Source organism: Bufo gargarizans, chromosome 5 (genome assembly GCF_014858855.1).
Source record: "Bufo gargarizans isolate SCDJY-AF-19 chromosome 5, ASM1485885v1, whole genome shotgun sequence".
Lineage (NCBI taxonomy): Eukaryota > Metazoa > Chordata > Amphibia > Anura > Bufonidae > Bufo > Bufo gargarizans.
In genome coordinates, this window is record NC_058084.1 from 309,845,896 (window position 1) to 309,865,797 (window position 19,902).

Below are 19,902 nucleotides of genomic sequence, written 5' to 3' on the forward strand. Positions count from 1 at the left end.
ACTACTCTCTGCTCATTCTCCTTGACCTCTTGGTAGCTTTTGACACTGTAGACCACCATCTCCTACTCACCATGCTCCAATCTATCAGCCTAAAGGACCCTGCCCTCTCCTGGTTTTCTTCATATCTCTTTGACCACTCTTTCAGTGTATCATTCGCTGGCTCCACTTCATCTCCTCTGCTTCTTGCTGTTGGGGTTCCTCAGGGTTCAGTCCATGGTCCTTTCCTCTTCTCTCTCTACACAGCCCTAATAGGACAGACCATCGGCAGATTTGATTTCCAGTACTATCTCTATGCTGATGACACACAACTGTACACTTCATTCCCCGACATCAACCCTGCTAAATCACAGAACACTGTCTGTCCACTGTCTCTAACATCATGTCCTCTCTCTATCTGAAATGGAATCTTTCTTTTTTTTTTTTTTGGGGGGGTTTTGAAAATACTTTATTCTGAATCATGAGCAGAAAATACAAAAGATGCATCCACCCCACATCGGGGCACTTTATATACAAATCATACAATCAGAAATGTAAGCAAATTTAAGTACCTACAATAGTAGGGAGAGAGGAGGGGGAAAAAGGGGGAGAGATGAGAGAGATAAAGGAATGATGGGGGGGGGGGGGGGGTAAGGGATTCCTACTTTCCCTAAATCACCTGCTGCAAAGCTCTATCCATGTTAAGAGGAGAAGCCTCTATATTTTTTCCATGGGGACCACGTGGCCTCGAACTCCTGTGACCTTTTGGATTCCCACCCTGCAATCTGCTCCAATCTGTACAGTGCATCGCACTTCGCAGTCCATTGGGAGATGGACGGGGCTCTGCGACTCTTCCAATTAAATGCTATTAAAACCCTTGCAGCCGCCAACAGTTGGCCTAGCAAGGAGATAATATGTCTATTTCCTTTGGTTTCACCCAGTAGGCCCAGTAGACATCCTTTAGCTGAGGGTACAAACTTTACACTAATCTGTGAGCATATTTCACAAATCTGTTTCCAGTACCTGGAGATATCAGGGCAAGACCACTATATGTGCATTAGGAAGCCCTCCGCATTAAGACACCTCCAGCATCTTGAGTCACAATCCGGGTAAATGAGATGTAATCTTTGGGGCGTGAAGTACCACCTCATGATCAACTTATAAAGGTTTTCCTGCAATTTAACACATCTGGATACCCTGGGTGTGTTAGAGCAGATTTGCGCGACTTCCCTGTCCGAAAAATGGACATCTAAATCTTTTTACCACTTGCGGATGAAGCTATATGAGTCGGGTCCGGTCTGGGAAACTAGCACAGAATGCAACCGGGGGGAACCTTGGAAAGATCATTTTCTCAAATTGTCATAGAGGCCATTGTAGAAATGTTCTTTTTTCCCAAGTATTGTTTAATATATAGTTTGTGGATAAAGGATAGCGTTTGCAATTTAGGGTGGTTGTCCCATCCTTCTATTAAATGGCCCGATGGGTCTAGTAGGTCAACTAACTGGAAGGACAGCTCCTTAAGGTCACCTGGCAAAGTAGAGCCAAAGATTCCCCCAGAGATCCACAGAATATCCTTCACCTGAAGTACAGACGACACCTCGTGGCTTGAAAGTAGCACCTTAGATAAAACCGATTGCCACAGCTTCAAAGTATTTTTCGTCGTAAGGCTAAGTGGCCTGATCTGTTGAGGCATATCTCTAGGAGGCGAAAGAAGGAATGATCTCAGAGGAAGTCTTTTATCACTGGCTTCTGCCAGAATGTCAAGTCTGTTCTCTGAGCCTCTAATCCATTCCAGACATCTCGTCCCCTGAATAGCCCTATAATACTCTGCCATATCAGGAAGTCCCATCCCCCCTAACCTATTTGGCTGTATCATTGTCGAGTGTGGAATACGGGGTTTGGATTTTTTCCAAAGAAATCTAGAAAAACATTGTCTCATTTGGACAAAAAAGGATTTTGGCAAGTGGATTGGCAGTACCGACATGTAGTACAGTATTTTGGGGACTAATACGGACTTAATCAACGTACGCCTTCCAAACCACGAGGTGTGAAATGGAATCTTTCACAAACTTCTTGTGCTCTCTCCATCTAATAACTTACCTAAAACAGATATCTCCCTCTCCGTGTGTGGCACTATGATGATGCTTAGACAGCACACCTGCTGTCTCGGTTCAGTGTTCATTTGACACTGATCTTTCCTTCACCCACTATATTCAATCTCTCACCTGCTTATGTTGCCTGCACCTCAAAAATATCTGTAGAATCTACCCATTTTTCATTTTGGAAACAATAAAAACTCTCATTGTTGCATTACTGATGCATTCCAGCCTAAATTAATGTAACTCACTATTGATTGGCCTCCCCTCACCAGACTTTCCCCTCTCCAATCTATCCTTAATGCAGCAGCCAGGGTCACCTATCAGTCTAACCACCACTGCAATGCCTCCACTCTGTGCCAGTCATTGCACTGGTTGCCCATAAAATATAGAATCAAATTTAAATTGCTGGTTCTCACCCACAAAGCTCTCCACAGCGCTGCACCCCCCTATATCTCCTCCCTCATCTCTGTCTGCCACCCTACCAGTGCTCTACGCTCTGCAAACTATTTATGACTGACATCTACCATAATCCAAACCTCTCACTCCTGGCTTCAAGACTTCTCCCAAGCTGCACCAATTCTCTGGAATGCCATACACCAAGAAATTAGGTTGAATGACAATATACACAGTTTTAGGCGCTCCGTAAAAACACCTCTTATTAGGGTGGCATATCACATCCCTTGATCTAACTCCTCTCCATATATAGCCCATTTATCATACTTTTCTGAACCTGATCCTCCACCAAATTCTCCGCCGCACCCATGCACACAGAAGCACTACAGATATCAGCTGGTGACTGGCTCATGCAGCTCCCCTATTTTCCCAAGATGGCTGGACCATTGTACAAGACGAGCACTTTTACCTTTTGTGTCACCCCTACATCCTCATAGATTGTAAGCTCCTGTGGGAAGGGCCTTCATTCCTCTTGTTCTAATTATTGACTAACCTGTTGCTATGGATGACTGTTTGTACATGAACCCCTGAATTGTTAAACGCTGCAGAATATGTTGGCGCTATATAAATTAGTATTATTATTATTAACTGGTCATGCCAGCTCCCAATCATTTGCGCACAACAGGACACTCTGTTAGTGTCCTCAACTGCCTAGTAACTGGTCGTGCCGCCTATTATTCACCTCCGAGACCGCCCGCTTACAGATACAAATGTCTCAAGTTTGTATTACGATCTTTTATGTGCTTTGAACTGTACCAATTAACATTTTATGTATTCTATTAGCTTTGCAATGTTATTCACATTCTTTTTTTTTATTTGTTGCAATATATGCTATGCCCACTTTTCATTTGAAATGCGTTTTCCAGGGCTTTTTTAGTACTGTATAAATATAGCCATGCATATGCCTATGTCTTGTATCCAATGTTTGTTTAAAAAAGGGGTTTGTGTCCCTGAAACGAGTCACAATTTGGGAATTAAAGTTGAAATCATCTTGAATAAAGTTGGAGTTTGGTGCTGGCCTTTCTTTTATCCACAGGTTTAAGACACTATCAGTGCCTCAGATTTCTTCTTCACAATCCTTTGACAACCGGCTTTTCCGCCGGCGAGGATCCATGATCTGCTGCCTCCGTGATTTCACCCATTACATGCTTAATCAGTGGTTGTGACTGTTCACAACCCAAAAGGTTGAGAGCATTACCTACAGCTACACTCGTGTGAATACACGTGACATTACTGTACTACCCTATGTGGTGCTTGGCGCTGTATTTTTTATTAATTTCATCTTTGTGTATAAAAAGACTGCTGTGTATATAAGATGGGACCTCAGGGGCAGAAACAGATAGTGGGGCTGGTACAGCTGCTTAGTATGCATGCAACATATTGAACGCCATCTTATTTCTTTTTTCAGGTCCTAAAATGGAGGCGCTGAGTAATGCATGCACCAATTTTTCACTTGATTTATTCAGGACATTATGTCAAAACAACCCTCAAGGAAATATTTTCTACTCGCCACTAAGTATCTCAGCAGCAATGGCCATGATATTCTTAGGTACAAAAGGTAAAACTGCTGAACAAGTGTCCAAGGTAGGTAACATATACCTAGACAGTACCCATTGCCTAAGGTGGCTCTTAATCTACAATCAGAAAATGCATATGCAATGTAATATTATTCTACGCAGAATGAAAACATTTCTATAATGTTGTGAAGTTTATGCAACTGCTTATTGCCCTTGGTAGCAAGTATCACCACATGAGTTCTGAGCTGGATATTTCTTCCTTATGGTTATATCATGTAGAATCATAGGTCAGTTCTCTGAGTCAACTAAAACCATAGTAATTTGCTTCTTTTAAGCTAAGGATATCTAATGATCATAGTCTCACCCTAACAACCCATGCCGTAACAATGTTTAATGTAGACATCATTAGGTTGTAAAAAATTACTCATGTACCTGGTGAACTTTAGACTTGCAATTTGTAACCATACACAATGCTGCTAACATGAGTTGTTTTTTTATTTTTTATTAGAGTGACTAAATCAATATATTCCACAAAGGAAAGCAAAATCATTAGCAGGTTCTCCTGCTGTGTGCTAACGTTGTGCTGGCCACATATAGAAAAACCACACTCAATGGCCACACAATTTTGAAAATAATTCTAGGTGCCTGCTGTACTGCTACATGCAAATATTACCTGCTCATACAGTAACAGGCAACTGCAAGATTATAGGGGTCCCTGCAGAGACTTTATGAAGGGTACTGGCTGACCAGTGTCTGTACCTAGAAGTCGTCTCCGCCACCAGATACATCTATTTAAACTAAGTAGTTTGTGAAATCTACCCAATTTTTTATATGGATACATAGGCTAGTTGAGATGTTGTAGTTGACAGTATGTATATAGTATATCAGTCTACTGTGCCATGTACTATTTGTGCCGGTGGTGAGAGACTAGGGTCCAACCTTGCTCAGGTACTTTCAGGGCATTCACCTGCTCCCCTCTGGGCCAGTCCAAACGTGGTCAGACTTACCTTCAAAACTGTTTGGCCATTGGTCGGTGCAGGCAGACAAAGTGTTGTCTACATGCAGCTGCCTCATAGTTTGTATAAAGCATTAAAGGGTTTCTCTGGGAATTAAGAAAATGAAAATACTTAAATATTACTTTATTATAAATATATTCGCGAATGCCTTTTATTAGTTATAATGACTAGTTTTGTCTACAGAGCAATCGTTAGGAGAAATAAACTGTCCGCCCTCCTATTAGTACACAGGAAACATGTCCTAATCCCACAGCAGGACAAGTCACTTCAAAACACTGAGCTAAAGAGTTGCCTCAGCCTCCTCTCTACTTGTCAGGGATAATTATACAATCTTTAGCTGAATCTCTGTAGGAATGGAGTTCATGAGGAGACATGAAGTACAGAGAGGATGGACAGGACAAACTGTGGTAATGTGAGGCGGTGGTAATGGAGACGGCATACAAGTGCTGCTGCTCATCACCACATCACCACCATCTTCTTTGTACTTCATGTCTCATCATGAACTCAATTCCTACACAGATTCACCTGAAGATCTTATCAGCTGTATTCAGGATCATAATCCTTGACAAGCAGAAGAGAGATGAGGATGAGGCAGCTCTTTGGCTCACTGCTGTGAAGTAACTTGTCTTCCTGTGTGATTAGTATAGGTTTTATGTGTACTATTAGGATGGCGGCCATTACTCCCTAGAAAAAACGAGGCGTTATAACTAATAAAAGGTATTTGAGAATAACTCCTGGAGAACCTCTGTAAACAAGTAACAAATAAGAAATGATGAAAATATAAGTGAATGCTTTGGCATATCTATTTATAGGGCAGCTCCTATTCACTTGAATGGAAGCTAAGATTCAAGAACCCAGCATGGCCACTACACTTTGAATAGAGTTGTGCTTCGGGCTCCATTCAAAGTGCTAGTCTTAGCACCAGCACCCTCAAGTAACAGCTGATCATGGGGGAGTGAGGTCTCGGATGCCTTCTGATCGGATATTGTTAACCTATCCTAGGGATAAGTTCTCAATTTCAAGAGCCTGAAAACATCCTTTAAGGGTTTTGGTAGAATTCAATATAGCTGTCACCCTGAAATATAAGTTAATGTGAAAGTAAGGGTCTTTTTCTGCCATCAATCTTTCATATTTCTATGCTATGTGAAAAAGGTAATATTTAAAAGAATCTCTACTGTGGGCCCCCAAAATAAATTTTACTGGTGGGCCCTAGGCATTCCAGTCCAACACTGCTGATGGGTTAGATAGATTATATGAAATGGCCACGTTGTATATTTGTGTTTAAGATGCAGAAATTAGAACGTCGACCCCATAATAATGATAACAATCTCTGTACAGTCTAATGGAATATATTGGAGCTACAGTATATAAGCATCTGGAACTAAATAATAAATATACAGTATAAAAGGTGTGTTTTTCAGACTATAAAGGTACTCCTGGTGATAAGATGCAAGCTCTGCTCACACCATCATTTTCCTGTACAATTAGGGGTACTAGTAAAATATCTGAAACCCATGGGTGTAACTGTAGCCAAAGCAGCCATGGCACTTGCTCTATGTCTAGAGGTTTGGTGGTCCTTATCAGGTGCAAAAACATTATACCTTTTTGTGGTTTTCTGATGTATTGTGCTATTATACACATCTTTAATTATTGCTACTTATAATGCTGTTTGACCCCATCTTAATTTGCTATAGGGCCCTATGAATTATAGTTAAATGGGTATTCCGTTAGATTAAGTTCTCTCCTTTCTACAGGATACTATTAGATCGGTGGGGGTCCTACTGCCAGGACCCCCACCAATTACGAGAACGGGGGCCCCGTACTCCCTGCAGTCCCCCTGAAACAACTGGCGCTTCCAGTCACACATTGCACGTGGCCACTCCATTCATTTTTACGAGAGTTCCAGAGATAGTCAAGTACAGCGCTCGGCTATCTCCGGAATTCCCGTAGAAATTAATAAAGCTCATGTCCCACTGGCTACTCTATCCACTTTAGGGGGGCTGCAGTGGCTATGGGGCCTCAGAAAGGTGGTAGGACTCCCACTGATCTAATAGTTATCCGATAGGGATAACTGATTCAACCAGAAAACCCCTTTAAGCCCCTGTCGAACCCTGACAGATCCCATTATGAGAAGTATATGGATTATTTGAAAATGTATTGGTCATAATTGTCATGGCTCTGTTACTACCAATGCTCAAGCTACTATTGTGAAAAAAATCCTTGTGGAGGGTTTTATTTTTATTGTTATTACTGTAAGGCCTCTTTCACATGTCAGGGTCTGTTCAGGGAAAAACTAATGGTTTTGCACGCAAGTTCAAACAGTGAATGTTTTTTCCATCCGGATACATTACAATATGACTCAAAAAGTAAAGCTCTTCACAAGCAGCCCAGTACTCAAGAATGTTTGTGAAAGGTGGATCTCACATTACAGTGACCTTGTCATCAGTTTTATGGTATGCTATCTGAGGGCTGCATAAACTGGTGACAGTCCCTTAGCAAAAGACAGGTCACTTACTCAGTCATTAGCTAAAGTCTTCACTGAACAGCTCCAGCGCAAGCCAAGTGCAGGAGCTGTCCACTACACAGCGCATGCTGAGGAGTCCTTATATTTATGAGCTCCTGGCTCCCTCCCTCCGATGACTGCAATAGGAAAGAAATGTCAATGAGTGGCAGTAGGATAGGGAGAGCCAGGAGGCCATTAACCCTTTCATGACCTGGCCTTTTTTGTGATTTTGTGCACGTGGTGGTCTAGTGACCCTAACTTTTTTATTTGTTTGACTACCAAAATCATTTTTGCAATGTTTTTACTTGACACTTGAGACTTTTTATTAGCATGCTTTATTTAAAGATTTTTTTTCTTTTTTAAGGTTTAATTTTGGGGGAAAACCGCTAACGGCTAAACAGGCAGATCTGATCAGGGTCTCCTTAGACCCTGCAACTCTGCTCCTGCCCTGAAACACCGGGCGGTTTACGTTACCGCCAGAACTAATGGAGGAAGTGGCTCAGACGCTTCCTGCTCTCCCTCCCTGCACTACTCCACGATCTCCTGTCGGCACAGGAGAAGGCAGAATCGGTAATAAACCGCTCCTGTCTTCTCCTCCAGGTTGGGTCCTGTGTCTGACAGCCAGGACCCGACCGGCTCCTAATAGATTGCAGGAGCTTTAATCCCAGCGCTGTACAACTCTGGGATTAAAGGGCTACCTGACTGTTTACATACGTGCTATCTTCACGGGGTATGTGTAGATAGGACGTATATAGTCAGTGAGCAGTCGGGAAGGGGTTAATATGAAGACTCCCTGTCAAATGCTCTGTTTTGAGGGGACTCCAATACTCAACTTGCATTGGAGCTGTTCAATACAGATTTTAGCAAAATAGCGGACCCAGTGTTTTACTAAGGTCTCTATCACCTGTTTGTGCTGCCCTCAGACTGGTGACAGATTCATGGCGGATGTAATGCTACAATGTAACAGTTGTGAGGTTTTCTATTGTGTTATAAATGATCTAACGTACATGTATTCATTCTTTTATCTGAATGGACATTTAGGTGCTGCACTTTGATAGTGTTCAAGACATTCATTCAAACTTTCAAACCCTGAACGCTCAGATTAATAAGAAATCTAGCTCCCATTCCCTGAATCTGGCTAACCGGTTATATGGAGAACAGACTTTCAACTTTCGTCCTGTAAGTCAAACAGTTTTATATTACAATATTTATTACGTAGATTATATTTGTAAGACCTCTTGCACACGTCTGTGTCCATTTTGCGGTCCACAAATTGTGTATCTGTAAAATATGGATACTCTATGTTCTATCTGCACTTTTTTTGCTCACCCTCTGACTTCATATTCTGCGAACATATTCTTTTTGCAGAACAGACATACGGATGAGAAAAGTACACAGATTATCCATGTGCTTTCTGCATCTGTATGTCCATTCTACAAAAAGATAGACCATGTTCTATACTTGCCCACAAAATGTGGACTATGGACCAATGGGTCCTCAAAAATGCAGTTATAACAATTTGCGGACAGCAAAATACGTACAATTGTGTGCATTAGGCATAAATCTAACAAAGAGGAGCATTTCTATATTTCATTCACAGGGCTCACATAAAGAGCTAGTAAATAGAAAATGTTTCAATCTGTTACATCCATTTACGGATGTGATATTTCTGAAGACTGGTGATGGAGTAGTCTTTCTGCTGCACACCACCTGTTGTATGAACTTGTCACCTTGGCCCATTCAGCTAATAGATGGAGCACATCGCCCTCACTGGCTCCTCGGGGCTGCGCTGAGTCACATCATTGACACTTGAGCTACAGCTGTTGTGATTAAATGGAGAAGCGGGTGCACTTCTCAGAATTGCAGGTTACACTTTTCATTTATGCTCCTCACTTTTAGACCTACATACATTACACTCTGTAGAGGCCATATTTACTTAAAGTGAACATTACCCTTCATGGGTACTGTGATATTATCTTCGCAGAAGTAAGAACTGCACTAGTGAATGTCAGAAACATGGTTTTACTTGTTAAGTTTCATGTCTTTGTATCTTGTAACATTTTCTTTCTATACTACCACACTACAGTGACCACAGCGAGTTATACAAGAACTTTAATTCATGTTATATCACACATCTTACCAATGAAAATCAGATATGCGTCTTCTGACACATTTAGGGGAGGTAGGGCAGTACATCTAATCATCTTCTGTACCTACTCAAGATATCTATTGACTCTGCAAATCAAATGTGTACTGCCATCTGTTCCAAATGTGTACTGGAACTTTCTGATCTATTTTATTAAGCTCTGGTATATACAGGTCCTTCTCAAAAAATTAGCATATTGTGATAAAGTTCATTATTTTCTGTAATGTACTGATAAACATTAGACTTTCATATATTTTAGATTCATTACACACAACTGAAGTAGTTCAAGCCTTTTATTGTTTTAATATTGATGATTTTGGCATACAGCTCATGAAAACCCAAAATTCCTATCTAAAAAAATTAGCATATTTCATCCGACCAATAAAAGAAAAGTGTTTTTAATACAAAAAAAGTCAACCTTCAAATAATTATGAAACACAGAGAAAGAAAATGCACCAAACAGATATAACACTGACTATGCTGGCAAGACATGAATAAAGGTATTAAAAGCTGAGACTTTTGCCAATATATTCCAGTCATGGAGATATCGGAGCCCATCATGCACCACGTCACGGTTCTCAGCATGGCAAGGGGTCCTAACCGCTGCTCTAACTGTGGTGTGAACACGGTCTGAAGGTGATGTAATTCAGCTCGCAGCCAAGCTCCCCACAAGTGCCCAGCATGAATACTGCGGTTGTACACTGTGGATGAAGCCAGGCCGCGAGCCACACACACACCAGACCATGTGATGGAGGTTACCAGGTGCAAAAGAGTGTTAGAATGCCAAGTAAAGGCAAACGCACTCAAATCTAACAAGGCAGAAACCAAAAAACAAAAAAATATATAGTGGCAATTCTGGAGGAGCTGCCAAACCCCTGACACTGTGGCGTGTCTTCTATTAGGGGAGCAGCCCGACCGCATGTGGACAGCAGTAATCGACTAACCCCAGCAAAATATGCATACAATGGAGGACGTCGGCGCGGTTCAAATAATTATGTTCAGTTATGCACTCAATACTTGGTCGGGAATCCTTTTGCAGAAATGACTGCTTCAATGCGGCGTGGCATGGAGGCAATCAGCCTGTGGCACTGCTGAGGTGTTATGGAGGCCCAGGAGGCTTCGATAGCGGCCTTAAGCTCACCCAGAGTGTTGGGTCTTGCGTCTCTCAACTTTCTCTTCCCAATATCCCACAGATTCTCTATGGGGTTCAGGTCAGGAGAGTTGGCAGGCCAATTGAGCCCAGTAATACCATGGTCAGTAAACCATTTACCAGTGGTTTTGGCACTGTGAGCAGGTGCCAGGTCGTGCTGAAAAATGAAATCTTCATCTCCATAAAGCTTTTCAGCAGATGGAAGCATGAAGTGCTCCAAAATCTCCTGATGGCTAGCTGCATTGACCCTGCCCTTGATAAAACACAGTGGACCAACACCAGCAGCTGACATGGCACCCCAGACCATCACTGACTGTGGGTACTTGACACTGGACTTCAGGCATTTTGGCATTTCCCTCTCCCCAGTCTTCCTCCAGACTCTGGCACCTTGATTTCCGAATGACATGCAACAGTCCAGTGCTGCTTCTCTGTAGCCCAGGTCAGGCGCTTCTGCCGCTGTTTCTGGTTCAAAAGTGGCTTGACCTGGGGAATGCGGCACCTGTAGGCCATTTCCTGCACACGCCTGTACACGGTGGCTCTGGATGTTTCTACTCCAGACTCAGTCCACTGCTTCCGCAGGTCCCCCAAGGTCTGGAATCGGTCCTTCTCCACAATCTTCCTCAGGGTCCGGTCACCTCTTCTCGTTGTGCAGCGTTTTCTGCCACACTTTTTCCTTCCCACAGACTTCCCACTGAGGTGCCCTGATACAGCACTCCGGGAACAGCCTATTCGTTCAGAAATGTCTTTCTGTGTCTTACCCTCTTGCTTGAGGGTGTCAATGATGGCCTTCTGGACAGCAGTCAGGTCGGCAGTCTTACCCATGATTGCGGTTTGGAGTTATGAACCAGGCTGGGAGTTTTTAAAAGCCTCAGGAATCTTTTGCAGGTGTTTAGAGTTAATTAGTTGATTCAGATGATTAGGTTAATAGCTCGTTTAGAGAACCTTTTCATGATATGCTAATTTTTTTAGATAGGAATTTTGGGTTTTCATGAGCTGTATGCCAAAATCATCAATATTAAAACAATAAAAGGCTTGAACTACTTCAGTTGGTGTGTAATGAATCTAAAATATATGAAAGTCTAATGTTTATCAGTACATTACAGAAAATAATGAACTTTATCACAATATGCTAATTTTTTTAGAAGGACCTGTATGTGTAGATATGTGCCTGTAGACATAGGCATGGGTAAGCTCCTGAACCTTCATTTTTAGTAGGTTTTGTACATCTTATGCGCAGCCTAGGCAAGACATTTAGCCAGAAACATGAACGTGCAAGCGTTTCTTATGAAACATCACGTTTTAATGCAAAATTGCATGAAGGTGCCTATGGTTGAAAAGTTCTAGGTGGCATATTCACAATATGGCAGATGTTTACTTTCAGAATATATTTGGCTTTGGGGATATAATAACATTTTTGTTTAATTTTACTATTCAGGTTTTAATTTGTGTTTGTCAAAAGTGTGACACTTGCTCTGGCAATGAAAGGGTTAGATTCCCAATCCCTTATATATTTGAGTACAGCACATGATATACAGTAGAATACAATTAACTGAGTTTATGTAAGGTAACTCGTACACACATGCACTTGAATATCATCAATAGATCAGTTCTCTCTATAAATACGTTACGCAAATATAAGGTGGTGTACCGTCATATTCTCTGTTTGTCTTATTACTGGGCTTCACTACTGCAAACAATGAGAAATCTAAAAGGTATTTCATATGTTCCACAATTGTATGCATACATACAGTGGATATAAAAAGTCTACACACCCCTGTTAAAATGTCAGGTTTCTGTGACGTAAAAAAAAAAGGGACAAAGATAAATCATTTCAGAACTTTTTCAACCTTTAATATGACCTATAAATTGTACCACTCAATTGAAAAACAAACGGAAATCTTTTAGGTAGAGGGAAGAAAATTATTTAAAAATAAAATAATATGGTTGCATAAGTGTGCACACCCTTAAACTAATACTTTGTTGAAGCACCTTTAGATTTTATTACAGCTCTCAGTCTTTTTGGGTATGAGTCTATCAGCATGGCACATTTTGACTTGGCAAGATTTGCCCACTCTTCTTTGCAAAAACACTCCAAATCTGTCAGATTGCGAGGGCATCTCCTGTGCACAGCCCTCTTCAGATCATCCCACAGATGTTCAATCGGATTCAGGTCTGGGCTCTGGCTGGGCCATTCCAAAACTTGGATGTATGCTTTGGGTCGTTGTCAGTCTGAAAGATGTATTTTCTCTTCATGTTCATCTTTCTAGCAGAAGCCTGATAGCTTTTTGCCAATATTGACTGGTATTTGGAACTGTTCATAATTCCCTCTAGCTTAACTAAGGCCCCAGTTCCAGGTGAAGAAAAAGAGCCCCAAAGCATGATGCTGCCACCACCATGCTTCACTGTAGGTATGGTGCTCTTTTGGTGATGTGCAGTGTTGTTTTTGCGCCAAACATATCTTTTGGAATTATGTCCAAGTTCAACCTTGGTTTCATCAGACCATAACACCTTTTCCCACGTACTTTTGGGAGACTTCAGATGTGTTTTTGCAAAATGTAGCCTGGCTTGGATGTTTTTCTTCGTAAGAAAAGGCTTTTGTCTTGCCACTCTACCCCATAGCCCAGACATATGAAGAATACGGGAGATTGTTGTCACATGTACCACACAGCCAGTACTTGCCAGATATTCCTGCAGCTCCTTTAATGTTGCTGTAGGCCTCTTGGTAGCCTCCCAGATCAGTTTTCTTCTCGTCTTTTTATCAATTTTGGAGGGATGTCCAGTTCTTGGTAATGTCACTGTTGTGCCATTTTTTTTCCACTTGATGATGACTGTCTTCACTGTGTTCCATAGTATATCTAATGCCTTGGAAATTCTTTTGTACTCTTCTCCTGACTGACACCTTTTAATAATGAGATCCCTCTGATGCTTTGGAAGTTCTCTGTGGACCATGGCTTTTGCTGTGGGATGCGACTAAGAAAACAACACTAAACAAAAATTTAACAATAGGTATTTGGAACTGTTCATAATTCCCTCTAGCTTAACTAAGGCCCCAGTTCCAGGTGAAGAAAAAGAGCCCGAAAGCATGATGCTGCCACCACCATGCTTCACTGTAGGTATGGTGCTCTTTTGGTGATGTGCAGTGTTGTTTTTGCGCCAAACATATCTTTTGGAATTATGTCCAAGTTCAACCTTGGTTTCATCAGACCATAACACCTTTTCCCACGTACTTTTGGGAGACTTCAGATGTGTTTTTGCAAAATGTAGCCTGGCTTGGATGTTTTTCTTCGTAAGAAAAGGCTTTTGTCTTGCCACTCTACCCCATAGCCCAGACATATGAAGAATACGGGAGATTGTTGTCACATGTACCACACAGCCAGTACTTGCCAGATATTCCTGCAGCTCCTTTAATGTTGCTGTAGGCCTCTTGGTAGCCTCCCAGATCAGTTTTCTTCTCGTCTTTTTATCAATTTTGGAGGGATGTCCAGTTCTTGGTAATGTCACTGTTGTGCCATTTTTTTTCCACTTGATGATGACTGTCTTCACTGTGTTCCATAGTATATCTAATGCCTTGGAAATTCTTTTGTACTCTTCTCCTGACTGACACCTTTTAATAATGAGATCCCTCTGATGCTTTGGAAGTTCTCTGTGGACCATGGCTTTTGCTGTGGGATGCGACTAAGAAAACAACACTAAACAAAAATTTAACAATAGGTTTCCTATTTGCAATAAATTATTACTGCTGAATTGCAGCAATTAAAAGTCTGTCACCTCATTTTCACTTATTAAAGGGGTTGTCTGGGCTTTATAATATTGATGACCTATCCTCAGATCTGCAGGGGTCCAACACCCGGCACCCCCCCGATCAGCTGTATAAAGAGATGGTGCGTGCAGTGCGCATGTGCCGTCTCCTTTCTCTCTTCCTGTTACCGCTGCTGCTGTCTATGGCAAAGACCATAGAAGACATCCCAACCTGCATTTTAGGGAGGCGCACGTCTCATTACCAGGAGGTTTTCTTTTTTTAAAATTTCACGAACTTTTTATTACATTTTCCAAACATATGCAGTATCTGCACACTTAGCTCTATGGTGTGGAGGACTGGGCTTATTACCGTGCCCCAAATTATCATATTTATGTATATGATTAAAAGGATTCTTTCACCACCTATAAGCCCTGTGAGCTAAACATATGCTCATGTCCAGGGTAGCATTCTGATTTCTAAGGTGGCCTTATAAAAGCTTTTTGTGGCTTTATTCTGCGGAAAAACAGGTTTTACTAACCTGTCAATCATTGAATTAAGGTGCCCAAGCAGGGAAGGTCTGTGGATGCATGGTGCCCGGCCGCACGCATCGCCGTTCGTGCCCAGCGCCGCCTTCTACTTCTCAGTGCCGCCTCTCCCTCCCCCCCTCCTCCCGCTTTGAGATCCCGCGCGTGCGTACAGGCTCAGCCTGATGCACCGTTGCGGACTGCTGGCATCGGCTTTTTCTTGCACTGTGTGCACGCGCCGAGAAGGGGACACTGCTACAGGTTGCCGGAACGGTTTACTGCAAGTAAACCTTTCTGGGATATATTGTTTTACATGCGGGCTTCAGGGAGCCGCTATCTAATAGCGGGAGACTCCCTGAACATCCGGGAGACTTGAGATCCATGCCATAGACCGCAGCAGCGGACAGGAAGAGAAAAAGGCAACAGCACTGTGTGCGCCGTCTCCTCATACAGCTGATTGGCGGAGGTGCTGGGTGTCGGACCCCTGCAGATCTGATATTGATGACCTATCCTGAGGATAGAAACAAAAAACGAAATGGCTGCACACCGTTATATATACAAACAATAGAGCTAAGTAATGGGGGTCATTCTAGATAAAAGTGGTACAATACCGACTATAAATGAATAATGGAAGCTCCTAGCGCACATACGTGTCGGGCCCATCTACCAGGCGTCAAGGTGGCTTCTGCAAATGGGTCCCTAACACTAAATTTACTGCCTTACTTTGGACTTACTTAAGCCTACAATATTCAGGGCAGTGTAGGAACCAGCTACAAACATACTCTGCTCAGAAGTCCTGAAGATAGGTCATCAATATTATAAAGCCTGGACAACCCCTGTAAGCACCTGCACATTAGAAAAACCCTTGTGAGCATCTGCATTACAGCTTGTAATGTGGTATCAAGCCACACAACACATACCTGCTGGCTGCTGGAAGAAGAGGCCTGACTGTGGACAACAGCTTTATAGCTCCTCTTGTTCTTCCAGCAGACCTACCATGTCCTGCTTTACTGTGCATGCGCACTAGCAGACACAGCAGTGTTTTTTATGGCTAAGCATCAGACAGCATGAATTAAGTTGCAGGGGGGCTAAAGGATTTTAGAGCGGAGAGGGGAGGAGCTATGAACGTATAGGACAGGAGGGCTTGGGCACTTTGAGCCTAATTTACATAACAAATAAAGATAATTTCACACAAATGCTAATAAAGGTAGAACACTGCCAGAAGCGTAAAGGGAACCTGTCAACATGAAAATGCAGATCAAATTACAGGTAATATGTTATAGAAGAGGAGGAGCTGAGCATATATGTAGTTTTATGATAAACGATTCAGTAAAACTTGTAATTTTATTCTTTTAAATTCCTGCTCATTCTGGCTTTGAAGTCAAGGAGGCGGTCCTATCTATGATTGACAGCTGTCTCTGTATGTACAGTCATAGAGGAAAGGCTGTCCATCCCTGATTGGTATTAGTATACTGTATACATTTATATATGTATTATACATGATGTTCATGCATTGCCATTACATTGATCTAACATTGGAGTATATTAAATCAGGCTGTAGTCATAGTTAGAATCAGGACCGCCTGCTTGACTTCAAAGCCCAGAATGAGCCAGAATTTTAATTCCCTATAGTTATACTGAATCTTTTCCCATAAAACTATATACCAATCTGCTCAGCTCCTCCCACTCTATAAAATGGTGCCTGCAGCTCAAATACCATGTTCGACATGAAAGGTTCCCTTTAATAAGTGAAAATAAGGTGACAGACTTCCTGTAAAATAATATTCTACATATTAATGGGGACCACAAATATACTGTATATTTGTACAGTAATATTATATATTTAAAAACCCAGCTGTAACAAAACCCCTGAAGCTAAAAGCCACATCTCCAAGCATTCATAGGCAAGTGGTAGCTATAGGGGAAGCAGCTGCTTTGGGGCCAAAAACTCACAAGGGGCCCCTACAGGAGGAGGACTAAAAAATGTATTGTTAGGGCCCCCTCAACAGTATTTTTCAATGACATTAAATATAGTGACACTGTAGGAAAAGGACCGAGCGGCTGCCGGGCCTCATCTGAGAGAGCGATCTTAACTAGCCACAGGAGTAGGGGTTGAAGGTGAATTAGGGGTTGTCCTTTCAAAAATTTGCTGTGGGGCTCAGTCAGTTCTAGTTATGGCATTGTTCATAGGAATAGCATTACACAACACTCACAGAAATAGTGCTATAAGGATAATTACCCAGAAATAGTGGCAAAAATAACATTAAATGTTATGTTTTTGGCAGGAATTCTTATCATCTATCCAGAGTTTATACCAAGCTAAATTGGGCACCGTTGACTTCATATCTGCCTATGAAGCTGCTAGAAATGAAATCAATAAATGGGTTTCAGAACAGACAAAAGGTCAGTATGTTACATATTTTATTTAGTATTTAATGTCAGGTTAATATTTTCAGGTTGGGAAGCATTCGTACATCAAACCTTGAAATTAAAATACCTATTAACCACCTTACCCAGCATGCCTTTCTAGTACTGGGCAGGGTCCTCATTACCCTCAAAACATGGCATGAATGCAACACTGTGCTACAACATTGTTAAAACAAACCTGTCATATTGAAATGGGACCTGTTACCAGTGACCTCCCTAGCAAACTGTTTGCATAGACATATAGTTACCGTTCACCTGATTAAAAAGCTAATTTTGTTTGGTTGATCTGAGGCTCCGTTCTTAAGTTATAATACTTTTTCCTAATATGCAAATTAGGCGTTTGGTGCAATGAGGACTCCACCATTGCTCTCACTGCACTCCTATCTGTGGCCAGCCCCTCCCTGGCTGCTTTGATTGACAGGGCCAGGCAGTGGCAAAGCAGTGTGGGAGGAGTGGATATTTTAGTAGGGCATGGCATAGTTACTTAATATTGTCATGTTCAGTGTGTTGCAGTGAAACATTCCCCATATCAGTAAAGCTAGGGACATTGTCACAAGGCAGGATGAACAATACCTGTAAAGAGGGTTTCCGGGATTTCATATTGAGGACCTATCCTAAATGAATGGGATCAGTACTGCAGCAACCAGGCACAGCCAGTACACAGTGTACATAGTGCTAATGAATTGGAGTCTATGAGAGAAGCAATCTAATAATTGCTTGTAACAGTACTCTGAGGAACTATAAAAAAAGTGTAAAAAATAAAGAAAAAAGTTTTTAAAAGTAAAATCAAAATATTAAAATAAAAATTATTTCCCAAAAATAAAAATACATAAACCATCCAAAAAATAAACATCATGGGTATCGCCACATGCGAAAACACCCATACTATAAAATATAAAAATATATCCTTATCCCATAGCTGGCTAACAGCAGAACAGAAAAAAATGTCAAAATGGCCGATTCGCTGGCTTTTGACCACTTCACCTCCCACAAAAAATGTAATAAATGGAGATTAAAAAAAGTCATACACACCCCGAAATGGTATCAATGAAAAGTACAGATTACCCTGCACCGTACACATAAAAAAGTTAGGCACGGAGATCCAGCTGCCTGAAATTAGCCTTATATGGTGATGCAAGAATTTTTATTTCACTTTTTTTTCAGCATTAAAACTTTAACTATAAATATGTGGTATTGTTGTATTCGTACTGACCCAGAGAATGAAAGTAATAGGTCAGTTTTACTGCATAAAAATACACTGTAAAAATAAAACTCATAAAATTGTGGCAGAATTATTTTTATAATTCCACCCCATATGGATTTTTTTCTTGATTCCCACTACATTGTGTGCAACGGTAAATAGTGCCAATAGAAAGCACAAATTATCCCGCAAAAAACGTCCCAGCTATGTGAATGGAAAAATAAAAAAGTTATGGCTTTGGGAAGGCTGGGAGTAAAAAAAGACAATGAAAAAATGGAAAATGTCCTGGTCATTAAAGGGCTAAGCCTTCAAATTTCAGGCTCTTTAGAACATAGACATATAGGCCTGGTCTTCTTTGAAAGCTGTTGATCTCAGCTTTAAAACAAAATCAGCATTATCTTCTCTACATTGGGAGATATAGCTTTTAAAAATCAGGTCAGGAATGACCGTAGCTGACAGTGAAAGCAGGTGATTCTGGTCTTGTTTTAAAGCTTAGAGATACATGTCGTAGTTTTATTCCGGCCGTCTCTCGGCATGTTTGCCGTGCTGCCGCCGGAACTCCGGCCCGCCCCCATTATAGACAATGGGGCCAGGGCGGACCTCCGGCGGCACGTGTGCACTAGCGGCAGCACCGATCCGGCTGGCAGTTCACCCGCCAGAACAGCCTGCCAGAGAAGGCTGCCGCTAGTGTGAAAGTAGCCTTATTTATGCCACACAGAAAACACTGTAAAAATAAATCCCACAATTGTTAACATTGCTGTTTGTTTTATCTTCCCCTTAAAAATAAAATAATACAAGTTAATTAATACACTGTATGTACCCCAAAATGGTTAGAAAACTACAATTATTCCCTCACAATTCAAGGTCTCATATAGCTAAATAAAAGAAAAAATAAAGTTATGACCGCTGGAACACAGAGGGGGGAAATGTTACTGGTCCTTAAAGAGGTTGTCTCACTTCAGCAAATGGCATTTATCAGGTACAGAAAGTTATTACAAGGCACTTACTAATATATTGGGATTGTCCATATTGCTTCCTTTGCTGGCTTAATCCATTTTCCATTGTATTATGCGCTGTTCTTTTCCAGGGGGTCAATAAAAGAAAGTGATCCAGCATTTTCCTAAGGGGATCTGTCACTTGTTTATGTTGCC

At 41.6% G+C, this 19,902-nt stretch overlaps 1 protein-coding gene across 1 annotated transcript in view; it reads left to right on the forward strand.

The window, feature by feature from the left end:
- Positions 1-19,902, forward strand: part of LOC122938966 (leukocyte elastase inhibitor-like) — a 62,830-nt gene that overhangs the window by 13,086 nt on the left and 29,842 nt on the right. The window contains exons 2-4 of the mRNA XM_044294859.1: positions 3,937-4,112; positions 8,606-8,743; positions 17,409-17,526. Of these exons, the coding sequence (XP_044150794.1) occupies positions 3,945-4,112; positions 8,606-8,743; positions 17,409-17,526 (424 nt within the window). The 5' untranslated portion in view covers positions 3,937-3,944. The remainder of the gene's footprint in view (positions 1-3,936; positions 4,113-8,605; positions 8,744-17,408; positions 17,527-19,902) is intronic.